At 43.6% G+C, this 23,976-nt stretch overlaps 1 protein-coding gene across 5 annotated transcripts in view; it reads left to right on the top strand.

Moving 5' to 3' along the window:
- The window catches only part of casz1 (castor zinc finger 1), a 77,361-nt gene that overhangs the window by 22,324 nt on the left and 31,061 nt on the right, over positions 1-23,976 (top strand). For 4 of the 5 annotated variants that reach the window (XM_041063874.1, XM_041063849.1, XM_041063867.1 and 1 more), the window contains exons 1-2: positions 6,958-7,075; positions 21,398-21,958. In XM_041063874.1, the coding sequence (XP_040919808.1) occupies positions 6,997-7,075; positions 21,398-21,958 (640 nt within the window). In that variant the 5' untranslated portion in view covers positions 6,958-6,996. Of the gene's footprint in view, positions 1-6,957; positions 7,076-21,397; positions 21,959-23,976 lie in introns of those variants that run through there. The other variant, XM_041063858.1, reaches the window with a different exon arrangement.

Below are 23,976 nucleotides of genomic sequence, written 5' to 3'. Positions count from 1 at the left end.
GCTGTGTGATTTCAAAGAAATCCTCTGTACAGTTCGATTATGTATTATCATTTGAGAGCTTTGGGGGATAATCATCGCTGAGATTTGCTCACGTTTCCAGCAGGTCTGCTGAGATGCATGTACGTAGCTAATGGGATTGGGCTTTTTTTCTATCCCTCTCCTGTGGCGTTATGGAGCTGGCAGCTGAACTTGAACGGATGCGCATGGTGCTGAGTCGTGCACAGGACTATTTCAAGACTGAAATGCGATTGTTTTAATACTTTAATCCACCTGTCCTTGGCATTCAGGATGTTACAGAAGTTGCCTAATTATTTCAGTGCCCTCTATCCTTCCTGGTTGAAATACAGCAGAGACAGTGGTGCTCTTGCGTTGATAAATAAGTCCATCCTAAAGGATTTTTTTTTTTTTTTTAATTGTTCTTACAACAATTCAAAGGAGAAATTTTTGGTCATTTATCTCAGGAAAAAAGCAAAAATCTTCTGTTTTTCTGTGAACAACTCCTAAAACTTACTTAAAAAATGTATAGCCTAATTGAAATTTTAAAAATGCATGTATGCAAAGAGCATTGGAAATGCCCCAAATCACTTTAAAGAGCGAGACATTAAACAACCAGAATTCTCTGAACTGTCCCAGGTTCCATCCACGATAGTATGCAAACACAAATATTTTCTTTTAATTAAAAAGGCCTCATCTCGCTGTATCCTCCCCCAAGCCTGCTGCCAGCTCTCAACGACCCCCCAGTGCACACACACACACACACACACATGCACACACTAGTGATCCTTTATTCAAATCCAGTCACATATATACAGCCAAATTTGAGAAAAGTGATTGAACGTGTCCTGGGCCATGGATTCCTCTTGACTAGCTGCTAATCTGTCAGAGCCTGGTTGTCAATTGAGAACCAGGGACACCAGCAGTGACGGCTGCCCAGTTCACTGATAGCCCCCTGAGGGACAGTTAACCCTCAAACACCCCCCACCTCCAAAAAAAAAAACCCACCCTCTTGTGCACTCTCCCTACTTCCACCCTTCCCCCCCGTCTGGTCCAGCCTACCAGAACCCATGGTGGCACTAAAAGGTGGGGAAAATGGGGGGTGATGGTGGTTTATGTATACGTGTGTATGCTGTTTTGGGACAATGCCGGTGGTGATGTGTGTTTGTGTATATACGTGCGGTTTGGTAGGGGGGGTGGCGGCTTGATAGTAATGCATGTTGATGGTTTCAGAGATACTTCATTTCAGAAACAGGGGCCTCATTAACTGTAGTCTTCATCAGGCCAGCGAACAGCGGGCACATTAGGGGTCCACAGGAAGTTAGAGTACAGCAGGAGAGTGCATTAGGGAGGCCTGGGGAGACACACTCCCTCTCTTCCCCTCAGTTCCACTTCCACCTCCAGCGCTTTTCTATATCTTAATGTACCTTTCAGAGGAATTCGGATAGAGGTCAATAATTATGCTCTTTAAATTATTCAGTCGAGGTCCTCTGTAATTGTGCTTTTTAGAGCTCGGACATTGACAGCATGGTTTACTGCACCGCGTTTGGGCCACGGCCTGACCGGATGAATCGGGATAGAGAAAGAGAAAGAGCGCGTGAGAGCGTTTCACTGCTTTCAACACTAACTGATGTAGGAGTGAGCTACTGAAATGTCAATATGCATCGTCACCAGATGAACAAATTAACTCATTTGCTGAGTGAATTTGTCAGCACATCAAGTTTGGATCTTCTTTTAAACAAGCGTCAGGACTGGGTTGTCTGTGGTGGGCATGTTGGTGTCAGAGATCTAGCCAGACTACCAGCCGCTGTGTGGGAATGTTTAGTTTGGGACACAACCGTGTTGTTTTTGTTACATCGAGGAGAGGAAAGCACAAACTGCAAGGGTAGCAGAAAAAAAAAATCACCAAACTTTCTCTACAAAGCCAGCCCCGGCAACGTTTGACTGCACATGATAACATCGTCCGTCCACACAACAAGTCCTCTTTCAGCTGCAGATTATTAACACATCGCTGAAAACGACAGAGAGCGTTTCACTGTTGTCACAGGGTCTAATATTTATATTTATCTAGTTGGGTGAGGCATTGACAAACATGTCACACACCTGCAGTTTTGTCGCATGTGTGCTACTACAGTTTGGTGTCAAAGAAAGAGCCTGTACAGTAGAGTTTTGTTTAGGCGAGAGGAAGACTGTAATTACTGTCTGGCGATTCATCTAGTCACTGCATAAAATAGTGTTTATCCAGTCGCCCGTGTTTCTGTCGTGGCTGAGGGAGGGGAGGGTCATGTTTTGCACAACTGAGACAGCTAGGGCAATCAGGAGAAGAATCGTGACTCCAAAACATTCAGCCTTTCTTTCTGTTCTCTCTCTTCCTCTCTTTGTTTTTTCTTTCTTTTCTCTCTCTCTCACTCCGTCTCTCGGTTTGAGAACTGGTGCCTTAGAAAATGAGATCTCCCTTTCTGACACACCCACACACACAAATAAACATAAAAAGCTAATTTGTTAGCGCCCTCATTTCAGAGGCCTGAGCAGGAGAATATTGTTGGAGGCAAAAGTAATGCTTTGTCAAATGTTGACATGTGTTGCAAACACGAGGCCTTCAGCGGCAGCAACAGCAGCAGCTTTTCGTAGAGCGGCTCAGGCACATTGTCGGCACATGAAGAGAGGATGCTTTGAAACAAGATTAGCCTCCAAATGGCCCTGCCTGCCCAACCACCCCCCCCACCATCCGTACTCCTGTACATAATGTGTGTATGTGTGTAGGTGTATGTGTGTGCGCGCGCCTGCTCTAAGATGCTAAATGATCAGATCCACTGAAATATTTGTGGGCCTGTTTTCTCACAGAATGAGTCTGGGTGTCATGTGCTGTATATCACTGTAGAGCTGAAGGTGTGTGTACACATTTGTCCCACTGCAAGGCCCCACTGTCTGGCACATGGTTTGGCTTAGTTTTGTGGGCCAGAAAGCACACGACCCTGTCACTGAAGCTACCTCACCTCCCCTTGGCTTTAGGTCAGGGTGACACTGGGCAGGGGGGAGGAACAAAAAAAAAAAATCCATCACCCCCACGCCCTCCCCCCACAAAAATGAATAAAAATTGGAAAACAACATGCAAGGTCCACCTAATATAGGAACACTTGCAATATGCTGATGTTTTCTTTTGCACACTGTGTTTGCTAAATTGCCTTTGACTGCGTGCATCAGTAATGAAACTTTATGTCCTTGTGGAGAGGGCAGCAAGTCCGTTCCAGTTAGGACCGGGACGATCTCTCCTGTCTGGCTTTTGTAAGACTTTTTTTTTTTTTCTAATACACGTCCTTATGAATAAATGAAGCCCATGAAGTCATTTTTTCCATATTTGTGTAAATTGCTTTAAAAGCATTTTATCATGTCATAAAAAAGCGCAATTGATCTGCTGGGCTTAGCCCATTGGACAGCTGTGTGTTTTGTTAATGGCCACTTTGCTCCAAGCAGCTTATTAAAAAATTTATATAGAAATGCTAAAATTGCATAAATTATTTAGATACAGTAAGCATTTTTTTTTTGTTTTGGTCAGGCAGGGAGGGGCTGTTATCAGTATGGAAATTTACCATAGTATATTATCTGCTGAAATATAGTAATATATCTGCCCAGACACATATGTGTCCTCCTCACTGCACCCCCACACATGCAGAGGCGCAGGAAAAAAAGTATATATTTTTTGATGACTTCGTTTCAGCAACCACGGAATGTCACCCATATCCTGGTTGATTGTACTTTCGAGTTTTATGATGTTTTTCCATTGATTTGTTTCCCCGGCGCAGCTGCCGACCTCTATTGAGGGACGAACGTAATCAGCGCTGACGCAAATTAGATGGTTATTCGTTTCGAAAATTGACAGAAAAACAATAAAAAAGATGAAATGCTCCCAAATCAATAGATATAATGAAATTCAAATAATCCGAGAGATGAGGTCTCCATGGCAACTGATAATGTGGAAAAGAAAACAATTTAATAAAGGACAGACACGCTTTGAAAACAGATTGGGGAGGGGGGTGGCTGTAAAGCGGGGAGAGGAGAGCAGAGCAGAGGAGAGAGGAGGTGGGGAGATGGAGGGATAGAGGGAGGGAGTGACGGTGGTGGAGGGGTGTTTGTGGCTGTAGTGGTTGCTCTATAGCTTGTTTCCCCCGGCGTGTGAAGGATCTGTGTCTGTCCCAAGGACACCGGAATAATTAGAAAAGCTTTCAGGCCAGAAAGTGCAGATTCAGGTTTTAATACACAAAATTATTTCAGGGGCAGTGAATCGGAAAACCATTTGTTGGTGACCTTCCTGAGAGGCCTCCCCCTCCCCGGTACAGGGCAAGATGGAGGCTATGTGGCAGCACTGCCTGAGTTATGGCATATTTGTGTTTTTATAGAGGCAGGGGGAATGGAGTTGGGGAAGTTGGGAGGGGGATGTGGGGGTAAATGTGTGTGTGTGTGGTTGTATTTCGGTGTGTGTGTGCGTGTGCGCATGAGTTTGTTGGGGGGTGTGGGTCATAGGGAGACCTTCATGGTGTGTGTGTGTGTGTCTCTGGCAGGAGTTTGGGCAGAGGGAGGGAGAGCAAAGACGAGAAGGGAGAAAGTGAGGCAGCAAGAGAAAGGGGGAAGTTGCAGATCCGGCTGTATTTACAGATCAGTTGTCAAAAGGAGCCATTTAAGGGGAATGCGCCCGTTCCTGCACTGTGACAGGCGAGGTGCCTGTTTAAAAAGCAAAAGACAACTATGAACCTGAGAGGGAGATAGTCAAACACAGGCTTTTTCTGTTGAAGACAGACAGAGCAGGGGGTGGCGAGGGAAGCGAGTGGGTGTTAAGTGACTTCATTTGTAGTCTATTTAAGGTATGTTTTACTTGTCCTTGTGCTGCTCCTCCAACATCTAATACAGGGGCTTCGTTCTAGTTAGCACAGCAAGGGAATAATGATTGAGTGCATCGTTCTTATTTCCTGTAAATACAAATGACTTTCCTTCATCTGTCTAAAAACCTGTATTTGATTTCAGTCTTGCTGTCAAGGGAGATTTGCTACCGATGCAAACAGTGATAAGTCAACCAAAAGCACAGCTCTGTTTCCCTCATTAGCTTATCAGGACTTTAAGTATGTACACTTTCTGGCTTTATTCAATATCCGTGTCCTGCTCTTTTAACGTCCTATTTTCTTTATTACTCTTTGTCAACATTTTGACGACAGTCTGGCTGGGCGTTGGAGCCATGTCTGTCAAGTAGTGACTACCATTTTGTGTCATTATAAGGCTTTGTTTGACTCAAATAAAGGTGATCCACCCTCTGTTCAAATGATACCAACAACAGGTCCGGGATAACACGTCTTGAATGCAGATACCCTTATCCTGTTCCAGGCAGCAATAAATGGAAAAACAAGTCCTCACACAAAGCTTGGCCTGATAATTAATTGTTCTCATATTTTAATAGCATGGGATCCTGATCGGGGTCAGTGCTTTGCTGCAATATAAACCATCATAAAAATTGGGCAATATTTGATAAAAATGTCAGATCAAGTTCCATGTAGTGTTAATCTTAGTCCTTTTCTTATGGCAGGATGGCAGAATTTGTTTGTTGCTTAAGTCATAATTAAGGTGTACAAACTCTGTTTGCATGGAGTCATCACGCTCTTCTGTCTACTTTGAAACAGCAGTTGTTTTATTCTATTCTTACTTAATTTTAAGGTTTTTTTTTTCCTGAACTTAATTCACTTGTTAACATGTTGCACACAGAAAGGTAATTACAGGCTTTTTCAGACTCTGATAGTTAAGACTTCTTTTCTTTTACTCAGGGGAATCGGCCCTTATTCAAAGGCAAAAAGAGATCTGACATTCTTCAGCGGGACAGCTAATATTCTCCAGTATTGATATTGCAATGTGAAAAGCGCCCCACAAGTAGGAGAGAAACTAGAAATTCCCCACTGTACACTAGCTGAGAGCCTTCAAATCTAACATGCCAGTGTCAATGAAGACTGTTTTCTTTTTTTAAATGAAAAAAAAAAAAAAAAAAACTCGGATAGAACAGAGACCTGAAATACGAGAGCCGATAGGCATCCACTGTGTGTTTGCGGGTGCATGCACATACACACTGACACTCACACACACACACACTGACACACACACACACATAGGGCACAAAGCACATGTTATCACTGTCAACAGCAGCAGTAGCAAACAGCAGCAGTTGTTCTGTGTGGGTATCTGTGTTGTATACGAGTGAAAGTGTGTGTGTGTGTGCTTGTGCATGCCCACAGTCTCTCATTCTCTCTCTCTCTCTCTCTCTCTCTCTCTGGCTTCTGGCTCTGAGGGACCCACTGTAAGTCAATCCGTGTGTTCATATGCCTGTGAGTGTGTTTGTGCGTATGAGCCACTACTCTACTACACTTCAGGGGCCAGGAGCCAGGACCGAGCCGAGCCGAACAGGGCTGAACAGGGCTGGAAAGGGCCGAGGGCCAGCTCCCTGTGCACACCCCCCACTTCACACCTGTCTCTCTTCTCTCTCTCTCTCTCTCTCTCTCTCTCTCTCTCTCTCACACACACACACACAAACACATGCACACAGCTTATACAGCCGTGCTGTTCGGCACAGGGCTCTCATTGTAGCAGTGACAGGAGGGCGCCCGTTAAGTGGCTCTCTCTTCCTGGGGCCTGTGTCTGTGTGTGTGTGTGTGTTTTGTTCCCCCATGTGGCTTTGGGGTGGATAAGGGCGATGAAGGACCCCTACTGGTAAAGTGGGTAAACTCGCACAGCCTCGACATCTGTGCTCAGAGAGGGAGGGAGGGGGGAGGGAGTGGAGAGAGAAGGAGAGAGGGGGAGGGTAAGGAGGGAGGAGAGATAGACAGCGAGAGAGGAGGACAGAGTGGGAACAAGGAAAGGAGTAAGAAGGAGAGAGGGAGAGAGAGAGAGACACACACACAGAGGGAGTGGGGGAGAGAGGGGAGAGGGAGAGAGAGAGCAGAGCCTTGGCAGAGAGCAGTTGAGGAGAAAATGCCTTGCTTTGTTGAGAGAATTCTTCCAGGGCAGGAGGGAGAGGTGAGACAGAGCGCAGAGGGCGGTCTGCTGCCAGGTAAGCCTCACACACACCTACCTCTCCCTCTCTCCCTCTCTCTCTCTCTCCCTCTCTCTCTCTCTCTCTCTCTCTTTCTCTCTCTCTCTCCCCCCTCACACACACACACACACACAGGAGTTGAGTGCTACCTCGAGGTGAACGGGTCTGCTACTAGTTGCAGTTGGCATGAGTCAGGCACGCATGTGTAGTGATGTGGTGGGTGGTGTCAAAGTATATGTGTGTATGTATGAGAAAGAGAGAGTGAGAGAGAGGAAACAGAGCAGGTGTAATGTTTGCTTTTTGGAAAATTTTTGTAGCTTTTAATTACAGATGCACATTTGCACCTATAGTGCACTGGATGTCAGTGATGTGTTTAATTAGTTTCAATGGTGTGTTGCTTCCTCAAAAGTTTTGTTGTTGACTTTTTGTGCAGTGCCTTCTAGCACACACAAGTCGACTTTTTATTATTTTACAGTTACGTTTGCTACTTTATACTTTTACTCGTCTACATTTCAGAGAGAAATATTGTGGTTTTTACTCCACTACATTTATTTGACATTTAGTGACTAGTTACTGAACAAAATAATATCTTACAAATAAATGATATGGTGAGCTTATAAAACACAGTGAATTGCTAAAGAACAAACTACAGAGCAGTAACTAAAGTAGTTTCAAATGAGCTCGACTTCAACCAGCAACCACACAAAAGTATTTCTCGCATGTTAGAGTTTAACACCATTTGACATTATATGTAGGTGCTTTTTACTTTCGATGCTTTCAGTTTATTTTTCTGATAACACTTGCACTATTAAAGTACAGATTTCTTTTTTGTTTTTAATTTTGAGCGCTGGACTTGTACTTTTATTTGAGTATTTTTACACAGTGGTGTTTCTACTTTTACTTAAGTTAAGGATCTGAATACTTTATCCACCACTAATTGACTTAATTTTATAGCAACACATTTTATTTATCGTGAAGCCCTTTTCAGGCCGTTAAAGGCTACACAAATAGAAATTGTATTTGTGTATTTGACTTTGAAAAAGAAAGAAAAAGAAAACATCTAAACGCATCGTTCCAAAGGCTAAAAATAGAAATTATTAAAAAGCACCTAAAATCCCTCTGCTCTAATGTCAAGTGCAGATGTTTTCAGATCTGACATGACGTAATTTGTGGTGTTGGTCGTGATCGATTTGGCTGTTTAGATACAGATGTTGTGATGGAGAGGTTTGTCATCGCAGGGATTTTCCACTCTGCTGATGTAAACAGTGTCTGTTGAGGAAAGGCTGAAGAGTCCTTTTCTCCCTTCTGGAGACACGGTTCTGAGAGGAATAATCCTCCTCATGTACAATTAGATTTTCTCCTTTTGGTTAAATAAATACTGCGTCTGTGAACATAAACACAGATTTACACGAGGCCCTGTGGGTGTCTGTCTCTCAAACAGTGTACTTCTGCAGCCTGGGCCTGATATTTCTTGTTGAGGCCCACAGGGAAAAAAAGAAAAAGACAAGAAAGACGAGGCGGAAGTTGGCCAGCTCTAACTTCACGCTTGCTGTTTATTTGTTTTTATAATAAATGGAACCAGCTTCCCGAGTGAAAGGTGAAGTCAGAATTGAATTTGGCTTGCGTTACCGTGGCGATCTGGCAACCGCTCCTGTGTCCCATAGGACTGCTCTGGTTGCTGTGTGCCGGGCGCGTGTGTTTGTTATTTAACTGGTGTGTGTGTGTGTGTGTGTGTGTACGCTACCGCACTGTGTGCGTGTGTGTGTGTGTGTGTGTTTGAGTAGTGGGTGGGTAGCAGCATTCACGAGAGAGACATTTTACTAAGCAGACATTTCCCCCTCTGTTTTCACTCTGACCTGGTAGGAGATTGATGACTGAATTGTGGAGTACATGTTAACAGTAACTGGTGATTTATGAAGATACTTAGGGTAAGTGAGGCCGCACAGGCTGGAGGGGAAGAAAAAGATATAGCCTTTTAAGTTAATGCAAAAATATAGCCTTTTTAAGTAATAATTGTTATTACTACTGCAGGGGTTGGGAGAGAGGTCTGAGTTAGAGTTGGATGTGCACAAAGTGCAATGTGAAGCTTTTCCTTTTCCGTTGGCCATGTGCCTTCCTTTGTTCCTGGCTTTTTAACTTTGACTCCATTCAACACTGAAAGTTTTTTTGTAAGGAAAAAAAAATGTAAATAAAATATATGTACATCTAGATATATAGATGACTATATATGTTGATGGAGTCATTTAGATAGCGATATTCAAATATTTGAATTGAAAAAAAAAAAAAAAATCAAAACTCCTTTTCCTGGGTAAGCCACAATGGAAAACTTTTCTTGGATGAACCCTTGCACTGCAACAAGTGCACTGTGTGTTTTGGCAGCCCCCCTTAGCCAAAGATCCCTCAGAAAATCCGCATGCAATTTTAGAAGAATCAGATTCTTTCCTTTTGCTTGGCTCCTGAACTCCCTTGATATCATGCACACGGAGAATCCTCCTCTCTATTCAAATATGAGATTCAATCCACTTGGATGTGATCTATAGCATTTTTAAGGAATAAAGCAATTTTAGGGAATACGGAAGAGTGCTTCCCCTGGAAGAGGGATGGTTTTCATTTTTTTTCAAGGCACCTCTTAGACTGAGTGAAATGTTTCCCCTGTTCGCTCAAGGACGACTTTATTTCTTACCAGGGATTTAACACTCACTCAGTCCCCTCATAAATACAGCGTCCCTCAGCCCTTCGCTAGCCATAACTCATGCACTAACTCTCTAGCTAACTAAACTCATATAGCAGAGCCAACACTTGTTTGTCTTTTACCTCAGCCCCTCTCTCTCTCTCTCTTCCTCTCTGTCTCTTTTCCTCCTCTCGGCTGATTTATACGTGACAGAATCTTCTCTGACTACCGTCTCACCAGGCTCCTGTGCTGATCTGCTTGGCCCACTCATGGAGTGGGTTTTAGAAGAAATGTGCATTTGAATATGAGCCAGGCTAATCTCCTTGAGGCTATTTAGAGTGAGCCTAATGCTCCAAGAATGAGCGAGAACAACACCGGAGAAAATGCGGACGTCCCTCTCGGCGTGTCACAACACAACTCAGGTCTCCACACAACGAGGCAAAGTCTTTGATTTGCTGATGAAAATCTCTCTGTAAGGGAAAAGACATAAAAATTCCTACTTTCAAGGCACCTGTTGAGGCCCTCAGTCTTCTTAGAAGAGTCTTTGTGTGTGGCTTGTGTTTTTTGTGTTTCTTCTTTTATGGCACTTACCTGTGGAATTTTTTTACTTTTTAGCGTGTTATCTCAATGGAACAATAAAAAGTTGACATGCAGCAGCTGATAAACTTTCAAGCCGTTTCACTTTCAGCAGATGAAAGTGCTCAGGTGTGATATTACAGCATGGTGGAAGCCTTTACTGATCTGGTGCCGACTGGCATTTTGGGAGGAGACGGTCTTTCTGGCGTGGTTCCCGTATTGGTTGTTAACAGCCTGCTGGTACCTTCTGTTCTCTCTGTTCAGTCCCACTGGCCCAACACTGACAACTCCTCAAGCATCTGAAGACCCTCTGAAGTCAAAATCGCCCATTTTGATGTCTCATGGCAGCACCCGGCGTTTTGTTGTATTTGCGTCTGAAAACACAGGCCGTGCTTGGAGGAATTACCCTCAGCGCTCGTTGGTGTCGGATGGGGGAGGAGGGTACCATTCCCCTTTTTCCCCCTATCTCCCTGCTCTCCTTGCTGTCCTTCCTTTCTTTTTGATCTTACCATCAAATCTTCCCCGGTTTTTATGAGTGACGTTTACCCGAGAGCAGCTTGGGAAATGGCTGGCTGAAGAAGACGTTTGAGAAAATGCGCCTGAGCAAGCTATCACCTTTGATAAAACCATAGCTCCAGTGGGAGAGGAAGAAGAAAGCCAAAGAGTAAGAGCATTGTTGGTAATGAAAAATGCCATGCAAGAGGGAGCATCTCTCTGATCCCAGCCTGTTAAACCAACAATGTATAGTACATTGTTGGTTTAACAGATACTCCACTGGTACATCAAGCATTTCTCTGTTGTTGTACCACAATGAGTGTTTGACCCAGAGGACTGATCTGAATCTGGGGTACCACACTGTGCCTTTATTGCACATCAGCTGGGCACCAAATAATCTCATAATGCAGCACTCACACAAACACTGTGAGTCACACTGGTGCTGCCATCAACATTGGCATACCTTCAGCTGTGCCACCAGTTGGCAAAAGGCTGGCAAGGCGCTTGAGAACGCTGCAAAAAGAGAAAGAAAGAAATAATGGGGAAGTGGAAGGTGGTTGGAGGAACAGAGAGCAAGAAATGTTAGCTTTAGTAATTACTACCTCTATAGAGGAGCAGTGGAGAGGACAGTGAGGCAAGCAAGTGCACGAAGGAGGCCCCGTGTGCAGATAATGAAGGGGTATCATTGTAGCTCTGACAGCGTTAATCTTAGAGTGCTCCACAATATGTGTGTGTGTGTGTGTGTGTGTGTGTGTGTGTGTGTGTGTGTGTGTGTGTGTGTGTGTGTGTGTGTGTGTGTGTGTGTGTGTGTGTGTGTGTGTGTGTGTCTCTATCTGGTTGCGTGTATGCTCTGTGCAGCATATGTATATGCTGCTGGGGTGTATGGGGTCGTGGCACTCGCCCTGCCAGTGAGACCACCTGACAGCACAGTTTATCCAACCATGCTGACAGTTGCCGCCTCACACAGCTTCTTGAAGATAGTCCTGAAACTCCACAGCCTCTTGCTCATCCTCTCAAAAGCACCGGGCTCACCCATCAGCGCCCCAACTTGTCTCTGCAGAAGAGAGAGGAAGAAAAGGGGAAAGCAGAAAAGGGGAAGAGCGGTCCAACTTTCTTTGTGCCCCGGCTTTTTCTTTTCTTTTTTTCCTCTTCCCATTTGAAGTTGTGAGACACTCGTTTAAGCCTCATTGCGCACCGACACTCAACACATGAGAAAGTGTTATGAATATGTATCAACACAGCATATGGCAGCAGTAGCGCTGGGACTAGGTGTGTCCAGAAGGTAGAATGCTGCCGATGCATTATTCTCCATTCAAATTACCACAGTAAGAATGCAGCGGGAAGCTGAGAGGTGTTCATCACCTCTTTAGACGGGGCAGGAGAAGAACCTGGATCATGCGAAACAGCGGGAACGGAAGAGCTGTGATGAGCACAGTAGTAGGCTGGCTGAGTTTCCTTGATTTGGTAGATTTTTTCGGCAGGTTCAAACCCAGCACTCGCTGACACCAGCGTGATTAAAAGTGATATTTCTGACACATTAGGATGCGCACGGGAAGTAACCTCCTCTAAAGCGTTCATTATTAGATGCATGACAGACCTGAATATTTATAAAATAGGTTTTAATAATTAATAGCAGCAATCTGCTCCCGTAATTCATCAGATTTGCACTTCAACAGAGTATCCGTTTTCACTTTAAAATAATAATAAGAGGAATATTAATGCTGCAGAAATGTAAAACGGGCAGCTGGATACAGCGCAAATAGGCAAGCGCTCCATGTTCACTTGTGAGGCTTTCCCTTAACGTGTCACTTTTCAAATAAAATTACATTTTAAGCTGTCAACATTGCACCGTTTGAAAACCTTCAGCTGTTTGTGCTTGACAATTTAGTGAGTAGCTTCTCACAAATGTGGCAAGTCATGAAGATAAAGATGCAGGAAACAAAGTGGGTTTGGTGTAGAATGCAAAAGTAGTTGCTGTGGTTTTATCAAAAGCAAATTTATTTGTTTGAGTCAACTTAGCTGCACTTCCTTTTGTATACTGAGACCCAAAATAGACAGCATTCTTTTTTCCTGTACAGCGGCTTTGCTTGTTTCATCGTTTCACAGTCATTTTTTTTCTCCCTTATTGTGAGTGTTGTTTTATCACACCTTCAAATTCAGTCACGGCACATTCCTCTCTCTACTGAACTCCCAGAAACAAGAATGTTCCTGTTTTAGGTGAAAACTGCCACGTTTAGTTCCGCCTCCAGTTCACATTGAACTTTTCGGTAAAGCACGCTGTTTTAGTGCTGTCACTGACACAGTGGTGTGTTTATCCTCAGTGTGGATCGGTTTTTCCTGAGTGTGTAGAAATGTCAGTGTGCACATTTGACTGTGTGTGTCTCAGAGCAAATGACATGACCTGCAGCCACTAGACACTAGAGAGGAGCAGAAGGAGTGCACAGAGCACAATGCCCTGCTGTCTACAACCCTGCAAGCAGGGGTGCATTACACAAGTACACCAACACACATACTTAATATTTGTTCCAGCAACTTAACATATGTGTGTACAGTGGACTGTGCTGTGCACATGCCCTCACTTCCCCAGCAACACACAGACACACATACTATTTAAAATGTCAAATACCATCACACCCCTGTTGTCACATTCTGCTTATCAGAAAAGTAAAAGATAACAAACTAAAGTTCTGGCAGGGGAGTTGTAGCCACGGGGTCTAAAAAATGCAAATCTCACAGGCAGGAAGGCTCATTCTCATCACTTCCTCCCTTAGCCCTACAAAGAATGTATTTTGATCAAAATTTAATTGTGCTTCATAAGAAGAATGCACTGAATGTCGAAAGTGTAGAATGTGCTAAAAAAAAAAAAAAGTGTTTGAAAACGCCTCAGATTGTTACAGAGCCATGGGTCAATTTTTAGACAGGTAGACAACCTGCCCAGAGTGACATTTTAACGGGCACCTGTGATTCATTCTACCGCATGTAAAGTCCAGAAGAGGAAAAGTCTGTCAGGCAGAGCAAATGTTTTAATGGTAGCCAGGGATCGATGTTGTGTCAGTGCAGGTATCCCGTCTGGAAATACGGGCTTTTTTTGGGTTAATGTCACCTCCTGCTTTCTTTTCAAGGAGAAGGTGGGACAGGGAAGGAGGTCAGCGATATCTGATGCAAACGTTCCAAACTAGGCAGAATTTAGGGAAATTGCTTGAAAAACATTGACTCACACGCTCGTTCACAAGACCCCCATATCTGAAAAACAAATTTGAAACATAACCTTGGAAATCAATTAAGAAGTCCCCAGGAGCTTGAGAAAAAAAAAGAAGGGAGAGGTCCACCCTTCTTTTTTCCTTTTCCCCCCTCCCTACACGTCTTTTTCTCTCCTGCACTTAACAGGAACTTGGATGTGCCCATCAGAACACTGCCTCATGCGCGGAGGCTTTGTCAGCGGGGGCTTTATTTAATTTTTTTTAACGGCAGAGTGCCTTATATGCTGTCAAAATGTCTTAAGAGTCTTATTAAAGAAATGCCACAGCTCATTTCCTTGTAATGCAATTCATATGCTGGTGAAAGGGGGCATGTCTAAAGATCTAAACAGCTTTGCTTTTTAGGCTTCACATTAGGGGTTATCTGTGAGGGCTTGTCATTGATTGACATTATCTGGCCTGACAGGGCCTCATATCAAGGTTAACCTCATGGACAAAAGTGCCACCCGCACGGACACACAAACACACTCGGATCACCCACACTCGTAGTCAAATAAGACACGCTCCTCAACTTCCTGTTAGAGGGGTGCTACGTATGTGCGCCCGCTTCATCTGTCTGTGTGTAAGCCAGGTGGAGATTTCCAGACTTAATTGATAACTAATGGAGCGGCGTGTGCTGAGTTTACCCTGGAGGATTGACACAGTGTGTGTGTGTGTGTGTGTCCTGTGGAGAGATAGACGGGGTAGGTGATGGTAAGAGGATGGGGATGACTTACTCAGCAGTGTAGCTCCGGATTCTGGTAAATTAAATATGGCCCCAAAGATAATGACATGGAATGACACACACCAGTCCAGGGGGCTCCTGGCCTCGCAGACAAGCAGGTCGTTCGCTTTGCCACAAAAAGAAGAGTGTAACTAACGCTCATCTGAAACCATACACACACACACACACACACACATACACACATCTCCCCTTCTCTCTCCCAACAAGCCACAAAGGCGAAGAGAGATCCCCGTGACCAAAATACAACTGAAGCAGTTAATCTGTACAGATATTAGCTCAAGGGCCCTTGAGAGGTGCACCGCTGAGCCCCTTCTCCACTGTACTACCCACACTGCCTTGCTGCCGCGCCAAGCACAGCAACCATGAGGGAGGGACACAGGGGTCCTCTGCTCATTTACCATGGCGGTTGGCTTATCAAATTGCACTCTCAGTGTCTTAAAACTGAACATGGGAGCTGAGCTTCAAAACAAAGCTGCAGGAATAAATTTTCCTTGTTTCAGTCTGCGGAAGCAGGGGACTGTGTGCGATTGTGTATTTTTTAAAGAAGAGTTTTTGCCTCCTGCAACACAAACACTTACAAATTAAGTCTTCATCTGGCGCCAGCTGTGAGTCCAGATTTGATGTACAATTTTAACAAGTTAGCCGCGTGTCCCATGAATTACCCTAAGCAGCAAACTGAATAAAAGTTGGCTGTTTTGGTACGTGGCTGTCAGAATGGTTCTTGTCACTCATGTCAGATTGTTTTTTTTTTTCTGCCTTAGACCATTTTAGGTTGCTTGTCCTCTGCTCTGGAAAATACCATAATTACCCTGTTTGTGATGAAGGCGGAGGGCGTATTTGTCCTTAGATTTCAACTTTCCTGCCTGATTGCCCTCAAGTTCAACGTCTTTCCTCATCCGTCTGCGCTTGAAACATACATTGTTTTCTTCAGCCATTGTCCTGTGCAGTCAGTGTGTGTGTTACTGGGGGCGGTTTGTGTCTGCCTTTGTCCTGCAGCGTCTTGTTTGTGTTTTGCGGCAGTGTGACGGGAGCGTGTCACTTGGCTGAGGGCTTGTGTTTGATAACAGCCCGTGGACGGCGCTGAAGTGAAATAGTCCAAACGGGTCCTTCAAGGTCGGCACCCCCAGAAAGACAGCGCACAATGTGCAAGGTCACATTCTAGACTAAAAGCAATAAGTGCTTTATTGATAGAAAAAAAAAAAACAACAAGCAGGCAGATGTGCAACCAACTGATTAATAATAAAATAGATTTGTGAGAGAGGGACAAGGGGAGGGTAGGGGGCAGGGGAGAGAAGACAGCTACCTCCTGACTGTATGTTCATGTGTCTGTGTATTGCATGTGTGTGCACTGCATGCATGCATGCATGTACAGTATGCTCCACAGTAAAACATTGATCATGTAGTGGAACCTAAAAAAAATCCATTTGAAATCCAGTGGTTAAAAAAAGAACAAAATGTGACAGATTGGTGCTGGTGGCAGTTTCCTGGGTGCACAGTCTCTCGTCATGCCTGAATCATTTCCTATCATCACCGCAGTTTGTGTGATCTATAAAGTACAGTGTGAAACTAGTGTTTAAAAGAGGATCACAATCAACTCACTTCTCCTGTTTTGACAGTAATCTGTGTATCGTATATATCTCATCAGTATCATGTTTTATGACAAGAGACAACTGTCACTGTAGGTTCCTTTTTTCCAGTCAGTCACTTTATGAACAATGTGCCTTTTGTACTGCACCTACTGTGCTATTATCTTTTTATGAAAATAAGCAGAGGGCATTGGCCTGTCGTCCTCTTTTATGTTCCTTTATCATTCTTTCTCTCGTGCTCTCTTTTTCCTTCTTGTCCCCAACCTGGCAAACCTGCCAAGTGAGTAGAGCTCCAAAGTGGATCAGTCGGTGGCAGATTTAGAATTGAGGTGGGGAAAGCTAAGTCCCAGTCTCAGCCAAACCTGTCTCGTCAGGAAGACTCTGAGGGACAGGAGGGCTGGGAGATTTCCATATGCTCCTCAACCCCCCCTTCCCTGCGGTGATCGCCTACAGTAGTCTCCCCCCACCTTTCTTGGTCCTTGGTAGTGTATAACCGCCTTTACAGCCCCCTTTCTAAATCCCTTCTCTAAAAAAAACTTCTCCTCAGATGTGCCCACCCCCAAACCCCCATCTATCAACTAGTTGGCAATGGCATTGTTTTTAATCATCAGAACCTCAAAATTATTATTATCGCTTCTGATGCGGCAATTAAAACTTCAGGTCAGAGGCACAACGAGCGGTGATCAGCAGCCGAGCTGAGAAGTTTTAATTAGACGATCAGAACCATTAATGCACAAAAAAAAGGTGTGCGCTGGGAAATTAACGGGAACGTCTTAATCAGGGTTAGCGACTCCGAAGAGGAGTCAAGTGAACAGAGAGCAAAAAACAAATCATTTCCGCACCACTGGGACAAAACTCAATTAAATATGCATGCGGAAAAATGGAAATTTCTCAGCATCGGCTGCACCGACTGTTGGAAAACTGTGGCAAAATCTCACGGCGGGGTCGGCGACCTGCTTATTGTTATTCTTGTGTAATAAAAATGAGAGAGGGGCCAGATGCTGGGGTCTGGGTGTCGTGGCGTAGTTGTCCATCAGTGGCTTTCCGCTTGACTTCCTTGCGGCTGCCGCAACCCCTCTACCAAGCAGGGGGAGAGAGGGAAAGAGAGAGAAGAGGAAAACATTCTCTTCCTGCGAGCCCTAAATTTTTCACAAATAAAAACATGGTAATTTTCAAGTGTGTCTGTACATGTTTGCCTGTGTGGCTCAGTGATTTCCCTGAAACACACATGCACATTTACTCTCTCACACATACATCTCCCTTGAGAGCCAGAGACACAAAAGGTTCAGTGAGCTACACGCAGGGAGCTGCAGCCTTGTCGATTAATCTGCCAAAGGTTCATAAAGTTATAACTACGCTTTTTTAAAGAGCTAGAGCGACTCTCGGTTGCATATTGTAAAATAATCCTGAGCTGAGCAGACATCTCCCAGACCCTGTTTGTATTAATTAACTCCTGATATTGCGGGGGGTTTGTCCCTGTGTCAGTCATGTTGAAACTCAGCAGGAATCTACAACAAGCCCTGTACCTGTGTTTGATTAGGTGAAGAGATAAGCTTCAGTTTAAACAAGTAATATCTACCTCTCTTATATACGGACCCTCCTGTGTGCTCGCTCCATACAAACTGAAAACACTGCAGGGAGTCGGTGTGTTTGTGGTGCAGCGCTGCACTTTGAATGAACAATAAAGTCAGGTTATTTAATTTTCTATATGTTGTAAATGGGATTTTCCATTTTCCATAAGATGATTACATGAGGGTTTTGGACACAAGCTTCCTCATCTTTTATGTCAGAAAGAGGTAAAGCTGTGGCCCTGCCAGTCACAACTGTTGTCAACTCCCACATCCCTTACCCGTACCTGCCTTGATTATAGTCTGTGCACGTTCACACAAATAATGCACTTCCAACAGCGTTATTAGGATTTGAAACACCACTTGATTGGGCATGATATCATTCTGGCACACAAACAGAGACACTGCATCAAAAACCAACAAGACCTGTGGGGCTTAGAGCTGTGGAAGAGTAAGTTTGTCAGTGCAGCAGGCTAGACTTGAACACAAGCTGTGTCATCCAGCACTGACAAGAAACAGGACCCAAAAGAACTTGATGATGCACTTATTTTTGACTGAAGATGAAAAAGCACCTGACCTAGTCCAAATGTATTCAAAATACTTTCTTGACTTTTTCCTCAGGTTTTGGCCTTATACAGACAGTATATGGCGCTCCTTTGTGGCCCTGCACTGTTTCCAGTAAAAATAGTGTCACAGTTAACATAAGCAGTTGGAAAAATTAGTTTCAGCTGTTGTGCTCAAATTCAAACCTGCCTATTTTTTTCCAACTCCCAGTGCTTACTGAGGTGTCTCCTCCTTGACAATTAGCACACCACGCTAAAACAGAACTGTAAATAATGTCCAATGCATGTGACAGTGTTGTTTTTCTTTCTGATATTCATTAATAAGGCAGAATGCTTACTGGACTCTCAGGGAGGTGGGGGAGTTGGTCCCAGAGGGAAAAGTTGTTCTTTCATGTAGGTCCCCACAGATTTTATCTCATTGTACGCTATCATGCACACAAACGACTTGAGGTAAACAGCTTAGTGTTACCATAGCAATCCCTATTGTAAGCAATGGCAAAAATCTGCTGTGGACAGAAACCCTCAGCATAAATAATAGTTTAGACAGCTTCCATAAACCATCGAACCATAGCATGTTCCTCCTCAGGGGGAGCTCACAATATTAGATTTGTTTTAAAGCATGCCTTAACTTTAAAAAGAAAACACTGAATATGTGCTTAAGATGTCTGTTAATTCAGTTAGAGGCCTCAACCAGTAGCACTGGGTCATCTACTCACGCTCCTCATTGTTAACAGAAAATCCTACATAAATAGGCACTAATGGAAAGAAACAACTGTGTAGGGTTCATTTCCTACAAGGAGCTTGAGATTGCAATGGAAAGGAAATCAGTAGTTAAAGTATGAAATACTGAACACAGTAAACAGAAAAAAAATACCTCCACTGCAACACCCAAATGACCTCAATCTTCCTTTGGAGAGCATTTCTAAAAGAAAAAAAAAAACTTGAAAATTTATGTCTTCTACTTCCTAATAGTTTTTCCAGCTGATTTTTTTTTTTTTTCAAAATTGCAGTCTTCTAAAAAGTGACCCGTTCACCCCCGCCTGCAATTGTCTAGCACTAAATTGTACAGTAATGTGCTGCTGATATATGGCCCCCTCAAAACTACATAATTCCTGAAGTCATTGTTTCAGAGAGGAAGCCTGCAATGTAAATACAGTAACTGAGAAAGCATGTGTGGGGAGCAGGGGGTGCATTGTCTGGCATTAGGGTGATCTGTAAACTCCTTCAAATTGTATATCCTCTAATGATTCCACAGCTTTGCAAAAGAAAATGAAAACAGGATTTTATGTTGCACCGATGTGATTTACATAATGCCGGCAATGGCTCACACATGATTGTGCTTGGCTTTATGGCTGAGGGAAAATGAAGAGGCTCGTACTCATTGTTGTAGAAAGTGAATTGAGTCTTTAAGAGAGAACTTTGTTACCTCTGATATCGTACATTTTTCTCTACTGAAATGGTGTGTTCGTTGCTCAGTATAGTCTATTATCTTACTCACAGTGCAGCTGAGTTAAGATTCAATACAACTTCACAGAAGAAGAAATATCTCTGCTGTTGGATGGTGTGGAGCAGTTTTCACACAGACTCAACTGACAAAGCTTTACATGGTATTCAATAAAAAAAAAAAAAAAAAAAAAACACAATACATGTTAACATGGTTGTCTGATCCCTGGTTATTATACAACTTTTTTTTTATATCATAAATACTGTCTTACTGTTAGCACCACTTCCTCCTCCTCCTTTTTTTGAAAGTTATTTACAGCTTGATAAAGATCTGGCCTTGATTTTGAGTCTGGAAAATGCTGTTGGAAGGTGAACTTTGGTGGCTCTGGAAATCAAGTGAAAGGTAACAGAGTGCAGTTTCTGCCCTAAAAAGGCAGCTCTGGATATGGAATGCCACAAGCAGCTGTTCCTGCCTCATCAGAGGACATGTTATAAAGATAGCCCCACTTGGGTTGAAATAATGCCACCCATTCCTGCCCCAAAGCACACTCTATCATGCTCTATTGTTCAGGGAGGCCGCACTGGGAAAAAAATGTTGAGCCTGTGCAGTATGTCTTGCTCAGTAAAGATATGTAAAACACAGGAACTACAACATTTTTTTTGCATGACGCACCCATGTTGTTCTCTTGGTCAGATCACCAGTAAAAAACTAGACTAGAAGACAGAAAGAGCTTATATACATGACGTATTATTTTCCTGTTAATAAAGTGAAACCAGCAGCCTCCACAGAAACAGTTACTGAGCCTAATCCCACTGAATAGCCACCATGAGAACACGGCTCCAAAAAGCCCAAAAGTGCTCAGCATTTTCGCTCGACATTCTGACAGCTTTAATGCTGAGCAGCCCCCCACTCAGTGGCAAGACCACAGCCTCTTGAGGTGAGAGTGAAGATAACATTTCACAGTGTCTCTATAGCGCTGTCATGTGAAGGATTATGTAGCCGTGTATTTGCTGCTTGTAGTACCGTAGGGGGTCTGATACCTATCTGCCTGTGGTTTCAGCTGCCTGCGCTTTTTTTCTCCTTTTTTTCCACCTCTGTTCTAAACTCTGAGCTGACCAAAGAGGTGTGACATAGAAAGATATGTACAGTATCTCGGTGTGTCCTTCTAGTCTTGTGCTGTTATTGTTAAGTGCTTTTGGATGTTATTAATAGCAGCAGTCACTGTTGTTCTGTGTCAGTTTGTTTTTCCATTGTGATGTTTAAAATCAGTACAAGTTAGTGACATGGAAAAGCTGGTTCAAATTTCTTGCTCGTGATACTGAAAGCATTTCTGGCCCTCATTTGGAGGAAGTTATATTTCTTAAACTGTTTGTTAAACTGTAACTGAGAGTCTAATTGGGATTTTTGAAAACTAATTTTATATGTTTTTCTTTGTTGTGTTTCTTGTTTCCATCAGCTGAAAGGAGTTTATGCACTGAAACGACCTCAGGAAAATCCAAGATGGCCGCCAAAAGGAAAGGTGGCCTAAAACTCAATGCTATCTGTGCCAAGCTGAGCCGCCAGGTGGTGTTCGACAGCAGCTCCCAGAATGCAGAGGGAGACCAGAGTGTAGCAGAAAACAGTGAGCGTGGCAGTTCCCACTACGATGACAATGAGACCAACTTCCCCGAAAGCCTGAGCCTAAGTCAGAGCCTCGAGGAGGACCAGAAGAGACGTGAGGCCATCGAGAAGTGGGTCAACGGCGAGTACGGCGATGAGCCGCCAGCTCCTGAGGATGAGCAGGAGCATGAACTCAAAGTCAGCAATGACGAAGATGGCCCTCCCGAGGGCGTGTACATGGTACAGCCCAAAGGCTGCAGCGACGAGGAAGACAACGCAGAGGAGGAGGAGCCTGCGGCAGGGTCTCACGATGGCAGTTACCATGACGACAAAGAAGCTGAAGACAGGCCCTCAAAAGACAACACCTACATGCCACAAAGCGAGGCCCAGAGTCGCCAAGCACCTTTCTCCTCTCCAGGTACGTTTTTGACACTCTGTCCTCCCTGTGTCGTCCCTGCCGTACTCTCATTTATACTTGACCCTGTTTATACATCTTAAACCAACACCACCTTTGCCCTTCAAAACATTCCACTCCATAGCATTAAGGGGCAAAGGCTTAGATAAAGGGCGGGTGACATTGCCACATCCACATAAGCTTAAGTGTGCCCATTATTGGAAGGACACCCTCTAGAGTTACATTATGAATAGCCAGTGACATTATTACCCCCAAAGACAGATTCAACTGGCAGGCCAGGGGGGGGGAAACAGTAACTTGTCAGTGTGTGGTTAACTGTACGAAGAAATTCATAAATGGAGTAGGCTTACAACGTAAGGCCGTTTATGCACTCTCCCAGCAGCTGTGGGCCAACAGCGCATGGCAGGGCCAGGCTAAGCTTCATATTACACCCAGGATTACATATTGAGTCTTTGATTTTTTCCCTAAGCTCACTAAACTTAGCCACTGCTTCAAGCTCCTCTATTACATGGAGTTGTAGTCTGCCTTGCAGGAGTTTGTTTTTTGGTTTTTTTTTTTCACAGTTGTCTCTCAGTTGAGATCAGTTGTCAAATAAAGCCATAAATAGGGAAGTTCTATTGCAGTACCATATCACATATGAGTATCTATTGTCTTCACAAAAACAATAGTGGCTCCATGTATTTATTGTTAGCAGACATGAACATATTTTAATAAATTCTTTACTACTATGTGCTTTTGTAAATGACTCCTAATAACCTCTGTTTAATTGTGACATGATGTTCCCTCGGTATAATTCACTGATTATCAAATAGATAAAGCTGGTAGAGACTTCCAACAGTCACGCTGAAGTAGCAAGAGTATGTGTTAACAGCACAAACAATCTTTTAAGAAAGTGCCCTTTACAGTCATGCACTTTGTGACCCTTGAAACGAGACACATACGTGCTATAGGAGAGATTGGCCTTTGCAGCTAAAACACAGAGCTGTAAAAAAGAGAAAAAACATAGCTCGGTTATATGAATAGATAAAGCCTGTTTTCACAGACAACCAGAGAGGGGAAAAAAAAAAAAAAAAAACAGCAATTTGCAGGCGAGACCGGTTGTTGTGGTACAAAAACAAGTTTTGTTTTGTGTTTGCTCACCTCAGTTTAACAGTTTTCTGGTCTTTCATCTAGGTTTAGGTATCTACCTCACAGTCATGTACACATGCTCCTTTTTTGTCTTCATTTCTTTTTGTTTTCACCAACTGTACAGCAGTAACTCTGGCCACACAGAACTGGGGGCAGGGTATTCTCAGAAAATGAAGCAGGTTTCATTTCAGAGGCAAATGAAAAAGGCTTTGTGGTTTTAATTAGTCATTTTGTGTGTATTTCACGGCCATAAAAAAAGCCTGTCTGTAAATATGTATTACTGTTGTGTAGCAGGCCTACACCTTTCCCTTCACTGCCTCCTTTACTACTTTACATCTCACAACAAAGCCAGAGTGTTTGAAGACTGCAGGGAGAGCATACTGCATCAGTTGCAAATCTTGTCTTTAGTGTTTTTTTTCAGAGTTGCTCTTTGTTGATTGTAACTAGGGCATCTATATTGCCATGTTTCTGCTCAGCTCACAATTAAAACATTTTTTTCCCTCTCTCTCTCTCTCTCTCTCTAGCCGCTGTCTTTCAAAGGCTGATGCGGAGTGCACATAATTATGCATATAAACATAGTGGCTTAATTATCTCTCACAACATCAGTGACAATGTAATTAACAAACATTGCAAGATCAATGAGAGAAACTGCGACCTTCAAAACATTTAACTCTTCACATTGAGGCATCGTGCGGATTTCCTATCAGTGCAAAACCCCAGAATACTTTTCCTAGATAATTTAGATGTCGCATTAGAGCCCTCATAAGCCAGTCAATGGAAAAACCAATGAATAAAAACTATGAAAGCAATGACAGAGATGCTCATAGCGATGGATCAAACAGACTTGACCATGACTTCCATTTGCAATTCTGGGTTCACTGTAAAAGGTTATT

This window comes from Toxotes jaculatrix, chromosome 2, assembly GCF_017976425.1.
Source record: "Toxotes jaculatrix isolate fToxJac2 chromosome 2, fToxJac2.pri, whole genome shotgun sequence".
Classification (NCBI taxonomy): Eukaryota; Metazoa; Chordata; class Actinopteri; family Toxotidae; genus Toxotes; species Toxotes jaculatrix.
The sequence above is the reverse complement of the archived record's forward strand: the minus strand, read 5'-3'. Positions and strand labels throughout refer to the sequence as shown.